This window comes from Lithobates pipiens, unplaced genomic scaffold (genome assembly GCF_037356315.1).
Source record: "Lithobates pipiens isolate NorthernLeopardFrog02 unplaced genomic scaffold, aLitPip1_a1.2 Scaffold_1, whole genome shotgun sequence".
NCBI classification, from domain to species: Eukaryota; Metazoa; Chordata; class Amphibia; order Anura; family Ranidae; genus Lithobates; species Lithobates pipiens.
This window is the reverse complement of record NW_027507685.1, coordinates 64,967,311-64,979,517: the sequence shown is the minus strand read 5'-3', so window position 1 is coordinate 64,979,517 and position 12,207 is coordinate 64,967,311. Positions and strand designations below refer to the sequence as shown.

The 12,207-nt window shown below is 42.4% G+C and overlaps 1 protein-coding gene across 1 annotated transcript in view; it reads left to right on the top strand.

Moving 5' to 3' along the window:
• The window catches only part of CETN2 (centrin 2), a 56,644-nt gene extending 52,180 nt beyond the window's left edge, over positions 1–4,464 (top strand). The window contains exon 5 of the mRNA XM_077450225.1: positions 960–4,464. Within this exon, the coding sequence (XP_077306351.1) occupies positions 960–1,049 (90 nt within the window). The 3' untranslated portion in view covers positions 1,050–4,464. The remainder of the gene's footprint in view (positions 1–959) is intronic.
• Positions 4,465–12,207: the final 7,743 nt, after the last annotated feature.

The window sequence follows — 12,207 nt, the reverse complement described above, 5'->3', positions numbered from 1 at the left end:
TTTTTTTCAAAGCTCATTTGGCTGTACTTCTGCTGTGAATCACAAGAGTGCAGTTCGTTCAGCAGAAATCGGGCTGAAGCTGACATCACAGAGTGGGTCCAGGCTCTCCAGGCTCAGGAAGGATTGTGACAATATGGTTGGGATCCGCCTAGATCCCTGGACCAGCATCCAGCTCAGCCTCTCAGCAAGCCACTGAGAGGCTGAGCTGACTGCTCGCCTCCACAGCCCAGCACTCCAGTGAGTGAGGAGGGGCAGAACAGAGAGCTGGTGACTGACGATCACCAGCTCTCTGCTCAGGGAACACTGACAACTGAGTGATCAGCGGTGTTTGATCGCTCAGCTCTCAGCCTTTGAGCCGGCGGGGGACAGATGCAGCATCAGACTGATGCTACATTCACCTAGGTATTGTAAGTATGATTCTCTAAAAAAATAAAATAAATTCAATACTTCTCTTTTTAAGCATACCTGTTGCTTAATGCTGTGGAGAAATCGTAAATGCCGGTACATGTGGTGTTCTGTGCAGGAAGGGTTTCTCACTGGGACAGAGAATCCCAGCTAAAGAAACGTTTGCAAACTAAGGGTTTGGTGGGGTTACAGGTTAATGTGATGATGGCCTTCCGGTAGGGCATCGCTCTGTGCTGAAAATCACAAGTTCTCACCACTGAAAGCTAATGTGCCTTACTAATAGATTTTGCACATTTTGAAAAGGTGATGTTTAAATCAGAAGTTTAGGTATGAATTTTATTGTATAGTTACATTGGCTCAGCTTGTTTTCTCTCAAAAAGGGGTAAAAGCCAGTGATAACTGTGATGTAGGTGATAGAAATCATCCCCTTTTACTGTTTTGTGATTGTTAGAACTGTTTCAGCATGACCTGTCCAACAGTATTCTCAGCACTATATTGCCAGCTGTATCAATTGAATTAGTCCTCCTTTTCTTTTTTTTTTTTTTGGTCTGTAGGAGATGATTGAGGAAGCTGACCGGGATGGAGATGGGGAAGTGAATGAACAGGAGTTCCTGAGGATAATGAAGAAGACCAGTCTGTACTGAGCTTGTCCTACAAGACATGATTCCATGATTCCACCACCCTTCTGCCTCAGTGATGAGCACGTCTTCAATATACAGGAACTGAGATATGAAGCACAACTGTGTCCTACCAACCTCTCGTACTTTGACAGTCGGTCTTATAGCACAGCTGGCATCTTAGCACCACATAAGGTGCCAATCAAAACAGTCTGCCATGTCCCAGTGTATGTAAAAAGAGGTGAACACCGCGCTATGTCCCAGTGTATACCAGGGTTTGTAATTAAAAAAAAAAAAAAAAAAAAGGAAAATTACATTGCATGTATTCATGGTATTGGTGATTGTGGCCAGTTAACTAAAGCTTAATCATCTTTGCCTAAAAGTGCTTTCCCCGAACTGTTCAATCAAATAGGGAACACAGCGTTCAGAGAGTAGAAGTAACACTGGCAGCCAATTATAGAGCAGCATTTATTAAAGTGATTCTAAAGGTTGTATATTTTTATATATATATATATATATATATATATATATATATACATACACACCACACACAGGCATACCCCACTATTAAGTACCCAATGGGGTTTATTTACTAAAGCTGGAAAGTGCAAAATCAGGCTCACTTCTGCATAGAAACCAATGGGCTTCTAACCCCAGCTTGTTCAATTAAGCTTTGGTAATAAAACCTAGAAGCTCATTGGTTTCTATGCAGAAGTGAGCCTGCTTTTGCATTTTCCAGCTTTAGTAAATAAATCCCATTGTGTACTTAATAGTGGGGTATGCCTGTATATACAAACATTTTTACCTGTTCTGTGCAATGGTTTTGCACAGAGCAGCCACAATCCTCTTCTCTTCTTTTTTGGTTTCTGCCTGCGGCCCTGGCTCCTTCCCCCTACAAAGTACACCCTAAAGCAAGCCTCCTGCTATGGGGGGCACTTGAGCAGACTCGCTCCTGAGCCACACTCCTGTGAATGGACATTGTCCATTCACACACAGAGCGTGGCTTGACCCTGTCCCCTGCTCTCTCATTGTTTCACTGGCTGTTTTTTGACAGCAGCAGGAGCCAATGAGGAGAGAGAGACCCGGGAGAGGTACTGCTCTCATGCACATTGCTGGCTCGAGATGGGGCTCAGGTAAAGGGGGATTTGGGGGGGGGCGCCTCACCCAGGTTTTTTCTGCCTTTAGAACCACTTTAAGCTGGCCATACAGGGGAATTTAATTTGAATTTTTTTGTGTTAAGAAAATGTATTACATTTTCTAATTGCTAGTGGGGCCAAATTGACTTTCATTTTCGAACCACAGTGACGAGAAAATTTGAAGGAGCATGTTTGATTTTTAAAATCAAATAAAATATTGAAGAACTTTCGAACAACATTCGTCAAGTCATCAAAATGTACAGAGAATTTTTGTTCAAACGTTTGTATGAAGGTTCATTTGAAAATCTACTAGTGTATGGCCAGGTTTAGTCAACCCACACTGCTATAAACTGAATTCTTATAGATATCCTGTATATCCGTAAATATCTATATTTGTTGCAGAAATTTGAAGTGCCTGCAGCAGCTTTTCATTGCCTGCTCTACACCCAAATGTCTTATCTGAATAGACAAAGCTCTGACACTCCCTGGTAATGTCAGAGCTTTCTTGCTCCCTGCAGGCCCCACACATTTTTATTGGCCCATCACTAAGATGGGCTGCCTCTCTGGCCAATGGAAAGATGTAATAAAGCCCAGAGCTTTACTGACTCAGAATGGCTCCACAAGTAGGTGTAGATTAGGCTATGTAAGGGGAAGTAGCAGGTTCATTTAATAGCCCTTATCTGTTTCTGATTCTTCTAGTCCCTGCACTCCCTCAAGATTTTGGTACTTCCAGGTATGGCAGAATTGAGAGCCTCTTCCTTTCCTTCTACAATGCAGTGCTAAGTACCTGAGCGGCCAATTACCAAGCTTGATTGTTGTCGGATAAGGGCGTTTCCTTAGATCCGTATAAACTCCGAGCAGGCTTATATGGATTTTTCACAGGGCTTTGTGGGTGAGCTATCATTTTATCGATGGATGGGCACGGCTATCGTACAAGCCAGTTACTTTGCCTTGAATTGAAAAGTATAGGTTCCCCTCAAACAGAATTTTAAAAGAGCTCTTCCACTTTTAGTTGTTCCAAGTTGGCTTCTCACCTCTCTCTGCATATGGCAGTATCCTCAGCTCCCTGGCTGCTTCCAAAAAGCCTAACATGCAGGTGAAGTGGTTTTCCATTTTTTTTGTTCATTAGGGCCCCTTTCAGACAGGTGGATGCCATCAAGTGTATACGGCTGCTAAACAGGGGATCTTTCTGCTGAGTAGGCGGATGACAGGTCCGTGTCCGTTCCACCTTGTAGAGTGGGCACAGACTGCTGTTCTCTATGGGATGGTCGGACGGTAACGGACTGCCTGTCCATTTCCTTTCGACTGTCATCAGATCTGATCTGCCAGACGGATGGGGACTGGATTCCCATCCCTCTGTTAGCGGAACGGAATGTCGGCGGGTATCAGCTGACATCCTCCACTCCATAGAGAGCTATGGATGGTCTGATTGGGTACACCTGAAAAACTACACAACTGAAAAACATAGGGCTCATTCACACCAGGACGCGGTGCAGGAAACCCATTTTCCGTGCACATTTTCTGCACTGAATCTGAATGCTCTGGATGTGCAATCTGCTGCATGTGTCAGTAGATTCCTAACGACACTCCAGACGCAGATCACAAATTCAGTGCGTTTGCCTGCACCAGATCGCATAGTAACACAGTACCAGGTAATTTTGTTGCAGTGCGTTTTTTAAAAGTAGCACATGCACTACTTTTGGTGCAATTTCTGAAAATGTAATTCCACAGAAATGCAGAGCGCTTTTTTTGTGCGATTCCGGTGTGAATGGGCACTTGCGTTTGATGATCTTAAATGAAATCTATTGTTTCTGAACGGTCCTGTTTTATCTGACCATTTCTTGCCGCCCCTTATGATGAACCTGTGACTGGAGAGAATCCTGACGGGTGAACTGCTCAGAGTGTGAAGAACCATTTATCTTAATTTCTTAAACCAGACAACTATCCTTAACTGCCATTGGCTGTGTTTCAAAATGGTCACTTCTACTTTTACAGTATATGTGTAATGTATTTGTTTTAAGTGGTGATGTTATTTCAGATGCATTTTAAAAACGTTGGACGTTTGCATTGACCAAAAATGTCTGGATGTGTGTGGTACCTTTTTAACTGTATTATTTTTGTACAAAAATGTGATTCTCTTTTTTTTTTTTTTTTTTTTTTTGACACTGCCATAAGTAGTCGAGTCTATGGAGAATTTCAGAAAACTGTGCTGCAAATGTGTTTTTAAATATTTATATGTGTGTTATTCAGAAGATACCTGTACAGATATTTATCTGGTGTTATATAAATGTTACATTTTTCTTTTACTTCCGAAAAGATCTTGTGGTTTTTCTAGTGTACAGTAAATTACATAATCTGTTACATATATTTACATACAGTAATCATAAGCAGCTTCAGCTGTGGGTATATTATTTGATAAAATTGTTATTACTTTAAGGTGTATATATACCTGATATAGTGTGTGTAAAGTGTATTTTTTATATTTAAAAAAAATGGGGAAAATTTTATATATGGAAAGTCTGATAGTTTAGAGTTGGATTACGGTTTTCAGAGGCTGTGTGGCGTTAATGTGGATTAGCAAATGTATGCAACAAAAACCCTTGTTTTTAACCTGAATAAAAAGAGAGGGGGAATGTATATCTACATATAGTGGGACTTTAAAGAGTTGTAAACCTCTGAAACCTTCCCCCCACCAAATGATGGTTCACATCATTAAAAGCATTTAGTCAGTTTGCTAGTCTATTTGAATGTATACATGTCCTTAAATGGTCATTCACATCCTGTGTTGCTGCTGTGAGGTCACAAGCTTTGTAGGAGGCGTTTAGCTGTTGGAGGCAAACCCTTCAGGGCGTGGCTTCCTGTTGATATGTAAATAAAAGAACCAGGCTGAGTACCTGCGGAGGAAGTCAGGCTGATGGAACTGAGAACGTAGGAAGGATGGTCATGTCTGTTCATTTGGATGAGTGGGTTGAAAGGTAACAAGTATTATATCATTAAGACGGAAATATTGTTATTATTATTAGAAACAGGAGATTTGGCTGCGTGCTCTGCGTACGGCCAAATTTCGCTGACACATGCTTGTAAAGACAATGAAAAATTTAGATGACTTGTAATATACTTTTTATGTTATATATATATATATATATATATAATTTTTTTATATTTTATACCTACTATGTAAGCTTTTGTCAAACATTATGTTTGATAGGGGTAACACTTTAACCACTTAAGGACCAGGCCTCTTTTTCAGATTTGGTGTTTACATGTTTAAAACAGTTTTTTTTTTTTGCTAGAAAATTGCTTAGAACCCCCAAACATTTTATATTGTTTTTTTCTAACACCCTAGAGAATAAAATGGCGGTCATTGAAATACTTTTTTTCACACCGTATTTGCGCAGTGGTCTTACAAGCGCACTTTTTTTGGAAAAAAATAACTTTTTTGAATAAAAAAATAAGACAACAGTAAAATTAGCCCAATTTGTTTTATATTGTGAAAGATAATGGTACACCGAGTAAATTGATACCCAGCATGTCACGCTTCAAAATTGCGCCCGCTCATGGAATGGTGTCTTTTAACTTTTAGCCTCAAAAATCTCCATAAACGACATTTAAAAAATTCTACAGGTTGCATTTTTTGCATTACAGAGGAGGTCTAGGGCTAGAATTATTGCTCTCGCTCTACCGATCGCCGCGATACCTCACATGTGTGGTTTGATCACCGTTTTCATATGCGGGCGCTACTCATGCACGCGCTCGCTTCTGTGCGCAAGCTCGTCGTGACGGGGTGTTTTTAAAAACCCTTTTTTTTTTCTTATTTATTTTAATTGAGTTTATTTATTTTTACACTGTTTAAAAAAAAAATGGATCACTTTTATTCCTATTACAAGGAATGTAAACATCCCTTGTAATAGAAAAAAGCATGACAGGTCCTCTTAAATATGAGATCTGGGGTCAAAAAGTCCTCAGATCTCATATTTGGACTAAAATGCAAAAAAAAAAGAAAAAATGACATTTAAAAAAAATATACCTTTAAGAGGTATGGGCGGAAGTGATGTTTTGACGTCGCTTCCGCCCTCCTATGGTATAGAGACGAGTGGGGGCCATCTTAGCCTCACTCGTCTCCATACCCAGCTAGCGAAAGGACCCGATCGCCTCCGCCGCTACCGACGGCTCCGGTAAGCGGCAGAAGGTGCAGGAGGGCGGCAGGAGGGGGGTAGCACCTCTCCCGCCGCCAATAGCGGTGATCTCGCTGCGAATCCGCTGCGGAGACCACCGTTATCGTACAGCCGACCGGCGCCTGAAGAGATGGATATGTCAGTTGTGGCAGCAGCTGCTGCCGTTACCGAGATATCCCTCTTCAAAAATAGGACGTACATCGTCATGCACTGGTCGGTAAGTGGTTAAGATAAACGTGGTCTCTGCGGCGGATTCAACGCAAGATCACTTTTATTGGCGGTGGGAGACCATTCCCCATTCTGGTCAACTTACCGGAGCCATTAGTAGCAGCAGAGACAATGCGAACCTTTCCCCTCAGAGGCACTAAGTCGAGTGAGGGAATGATGGCCCCCACTCGACTCAGTGATGTTGGATGACGGAAGCAACGTCAAATGTTGCTTCCACCTAACGGCCTTAAAGGAAGTAAAGGCAAATTATTATTTCTTTTTTTTAAAAGCACACCCTGTAAGGCAAAGGCATAATGAGCTAGTATGCATAGCATACTAGCTCATTATGAATAACTTACCTGAGAACGAAGCCCCCGAAGCGGTCCTCCGTCTTCCTCTTTGCCGCTGCCATGTACCCCGGAGCGACTTCCGGGTCTCGGTGCTCCGGCGCTGTGATTCGATGACGTCACTCCCACGCATGCGCACTGGAGCCGACACTCGCAGCATATCGCCGCGATCTGCGGCCTGCCCCAGTGCGCCTGTGCGCCACTGTCTATGGTGCATGCTGTGGCTGTCTTCGGGTAAATATCTCCTAAACCGTATAGGTTTAGGAAATTTTTCTTGGACCTACAGGTAAGCCTTAATCTAGGCTTACCTGTAGGTCAAAGTTGGTTGTAAGGGTTTACAACCACTTTAAAGGAACATTTTTTATATTTATTGAAAAAAAAATACTTTTTTTTATTATTCCATTTATTGCAATCCTTTCTTTTTTTTTTTTTATTGCATTTAAATGTAAATGTGAGATCTGAGGTCTTTTTGACCCCAGATCTCACATTATATAGGTCCTGTAATGCTTTTTTTTTTTTTTTATTATTACAAGCGATGTTTACATTCCTTGTATTAGGAATAAAAATGATCCAAAAAAAAATTTTTTTTTTTAAAGGGACAGTGTAAAAATAAAAAATAAGTAGGAAAATAAGAAAAAAAATGTTAAAGCACCCTGTCCTGCCAAGCAAACGCATAGGTAAGTCGCGCCCGTATATGTAAACAGTGTTCAAACCACACATGTGAGGTATCGCCATGATCATTAGAGCGAGAGCAATAATTCTAGCAAAAGACCTCTGTAAGACTGCTGCACAAATACGGTGTTACAGTATTGCAACAACATTTTATTCTCTAGGGTGTCTTAAAAAAATATATATAAAGTTTGGGGGGTTCTAAGTAATTTTCTAGCAAAAAAACTTGATTTTAACTTGTAAACAACAAGTTTGAAAAATAGGTCTGGTCTTTAAGTGGTTAAACTGCATAAACCTAACAAGTTAATAAGTTAGCTAGTTGTCTGCTTCTCTTCCCCCCCCCCCCCCCAAGTACACATGCTGCCAATTTGTCATTAGAAAACTCTAAGGATGCTTATATTTATCAGCACAGCAAGTGCACTGGGAACATGCAGTTTCAATTTTATAATGGTTCCTCAGTTTTTCTATCAAATTACAGTTTGTTTGGGACTCTACGGAATTAATCTTCTGGAATAACCCTCATTAGCCTGAAAGAAGAAAAAGATAAAATTAATGAGTCTTTCTTTTCTCATGTGAATAACTATTTGGTACAGATCTAAAAATCCCAGCTGCACTTATGGAAAAAAACTTTTGAGATGAAGTCTTGTTTTATTTGTACCATTAAAGGAATAGAGAATATTTAATGATCATATGTACTGATGATGAATGGATGCATCCAATTCCTCAGATTATTTTTGTCATTTTTAAAGGGAAATTATAATAGTGTTGAGTTAGGTTTATTTTATTTAAATTTTTGTGAAATAATATTTTATGTAATATTTTTGTTTATATAAAATTTTTAGTGTACAAGTACAATTCTTATTTGTACATCACAGGACACAGAGCAGTTCAAAATCAAGACTCCTTGGCTTATATTGCCACCTTTAGGTGAATGGAGACATAATCCTTCCCAGCTCAGCTAACCCTCCGTTTTGTGCTAGTATCCTTAGGTGTTGGATGTTCCTCCGTGTCTCTATAAAGATCCCTGTATTAGACTTTGTTTCCATATATTTGGGCCTGTTCCTTACACCACTGGTGAAGCAGAGGTGGGCTCTATCCAGATCAGTCCCAACGGCCAGCAAGCAAAGGAGGACTCTACTGGGAACCCGTATGTAAGTGCAGGCATAGTCCGTAATGTCAGTTGGACAGCTTCACTCTAGTAGGAGCAGCTCTGCAGCCTGTAGTGGGATTTTGTCAAGCCCTTAGCCTTTGTACACACGGTCGGACATTCCGATGGAAAATGTCAGATCGGACCGTGTTGTCGGATAATCCGACCATGTGTGGGCTCCATCTGACTTTTTCCGTCGGAATGTCCGACCAACAAAGTTTGAGAGCTGGATATAAAATTTTCCGACAACATGATCCGATCGGACTTTTTCCGATCGTTTGTAGAGAATTCTGATCGGACAAAGTGCCACCCATGCTCAGATTAAAGTACGAGAGCAAAGCTATTGGCTACTAGGCTGAAGGTGGTCCCGTCGGAACAAAGGAACGTCATCACGTTTCGAACGATCGGATTTTCCGACAACTTTGTCCGACCTTGTGTATGCAACACCAGTTTCGGACAAAATCCGTCGGAAAAAATCAGACGGATTTTGTGGTCGGAATTTCAGACCGTGTATACAAGGGCTTAAAGTGTGTGCTCTTTTCCAGAGAATAAGAATCAGAGGATCCTGACATTTGGCAACTCCTGGAAGACTTTCTGAGAGCTTACAGTTTCTCAGTGGATGCCTTGGAAGGCTTCATAAGGCAACTATCAGAAGTGGCCCTATATCTGTCCACATGATAAGTGATAAAGTGTTGTTTGGCAGAACTTCTCTGCAAGCAGTATGCGAACGACTGTCCTTTGATGTGAACGCTTGCTTCGACTACCGTTAGAGAACTCTCATCCAGAAGGTGACTATAGGGAAATGCATGCTTTTACCCTTTAAGGAGAAGATTACAAGTCAGAAACCAGAGGTACCTTCAGAATCCAAGTGTCAGGGATGGCCAAATCTGAATAGCTACACTCGGGACTGGGACTAAAATGAAATCCTTCCAAACACTAGCACACAGCAAACATGAAAGTATAAATGAACCAAAAACTACCGTGACAGAATACCAAACTTATAACTAACAAACAGAAGCCTAACCACCAATTATATACAGTATATACAAAATGGGGAGCACAGAAAAGCAGTGAAAACTGGAGGAGCAAGGAGCAGAAGGAAAGGGGAAACAAAAACTGGGATCAGGAACAAGTGAGAGCAAGGCAACAGGGTAAAGGGCAGGGGTAAGAGCAGGATCACAGCAGTATCTGGCACTAACAAAACACTGGAGCAAAAGGCACTTAGTATGGAAGGACCTAAATGCCTTGCCAGCAGCCAGCATCAGGGAGACATCCGCTGGTGGACACTGGAATTACAGCCTTCTGCCCAGTAAGCTACAGTGCCACCTGCAGTGATCCAGGTACTGACAGTTCCCCCCCCCTTAAGGAGTGGCTCCTGGGCATTCCACTGTGCCCCCCCCCCCCCCCCACTGGGATCTGGAAGCTGACTGGGTATCCTATCAGCAAAGTCCAGCTGGGCAGCAGCTGGGAATCAGCAAAATCCATCTGGGCAGCAGCCCAGGAATTAGCAAAGTCTGGCTGGGCAAGGACCAGGAAATCAGCGCTGGCCGACTTGACAGCTGGAAGTGGATCCTCACAGGCCAACTTGGCAGCAGACAGTGAACTATCAGTGGCAGGCTTGGCAGCAGACACCAGAGGCAAGCTTGGTAAAAGACAGCGGACCACCAGAGACAGGCTTGGCAGCAGACCACCAGAGGTAAGCTTGTCAGCAGACAGCGGACCACTAAAGGCAGACTTGGCAGTGGGTATTGAACCCCATCATCAAGCATTGAGACAGACTGACCCCATCAGCAGGCAATGAGGCAAACTGAACCCCATTGGCAGGCATCTTGGAGGGGGACTGGACCCCAATGGCAGGCAGCATGGAGGCAGACTGGACCCATCGGCAGGCAGCAAGGAGAAGTACTGGACCCCATCAGCAGGCAGCATGGAGGCAGACTAATCCCCACTGGCAGGCAGCATAGATTCAGGGACTGGCTGAATAATGGTTGAGGCAGCAGTGGATAGTGGCAAAGTTGTATGAGTAGAAAATAACTTGTGTTTCTTTTTTGGTTTAAATGCTGGAGTCCTGCAGGGTGCTGACCAGATTGTGCTGCTGATGAGAAAGTAATAATAAAACTGGGGAGCATAGAAAAGTTAGCAGAAGCAGAGAAAAGTATCTGAGAGGTTGCCATGGGTGACCAAACTGTAAGGGAGCCCTCAATAGGTTAAATGCAGGGGAAGTGTGATTAATGTAAGCAGAGTACTGGTATACAGTAGGTAAGGAACACTTAGCAGCTGTAATTGCTAAGGGTAACAAAGAAAAAGATTCTTGATGTTCAAAGGCAGATCTGAATTAGTGTGAATCAACTGAAACTGGGGATAGAATCTCTGACCAGATTGGAACAATGACTGAACAAAGTTACAGTTCCCTTGTCTTATTAGGGATAAGGAAAGCACATCTGTAGCCAGGGCTGGTGCGCAAGGATTTTTAACACCCTAGACGAAACCTAATTTTGCCTCCCCCTTGGCTCCACCCCTGACTCCGCCTCCTTTGCCCCACACATATATACCACAACTTTTTAATGAAGCCTCCATCAAATGCAGCCTCACCAGCACCCATCAATGAAGCCTACCTGCGCCCATCAATGCAGCCTACCTGCACCCATCAATGAATGTTTGCTTGCTTCCATTCATTCATTCGGGAGTCGGGGCACAGACACAGTCCTCTGCGTCTCTGGCACTATGTGCAAATGGAGCGGCGACTGCCTGCTGATGCTGAGACTTAGTTGCTTGCTGCAGAGAGAAAAGAGTAGGAACACCAGTGGCAGGGCACCCTAGGCAGCAGTGCGCCCTAAGCGGCTGCCTAGTTTGCTTAGTGGTAGCACCGGCCCTGTCTGTAGCACAATCCAACAGGAGGCTTTGTGAACAAGCTGAGTAAGCTGTGACATTTTCCAGCAGCATACCAAAGACTCAACCTGAAGGATATTAAAGGGAGGAATTAAAACATCATGGCCATAAGATGTAGCAGGCAAAGCTAATTCAGAACAAACCTGAATCAAGAGTTGTATTTCAATAAATGAAAATGTACCCTAATCAACCAAGATATGTACTACCTTAATGTACTCCAGCAATCTTTCACTAGTGCAATCCTGCCCAATCAAGCGGCAAAGATCTTTATGTTCTAACACCAATTTAACACGGCTAATAACCTTCCCTGGATGCATCTTAACATAATAGACAGTAAATACTAAATGCAATATCTCCCAGTTCCCAAGTGCAGCAAATATGGTCTTTAGTGTAGCTCCAGTGTTTTGTCTGAAATTAGCAGCAGGGATGGCCAAATTTGCGTAGCTATGCTCAGGAAACTGGGACCAGACTGTGTATGCTTTAAGTGAGATTTATTTACAGTGAAACAAAATCCATCCAAACACCAGCACACAGCAAACATAAAAATATAAGTGAACCAAAAAACCCAGTGACAGAATACCTAACAAATAGGAAGTCTAACTACAAATAACTATA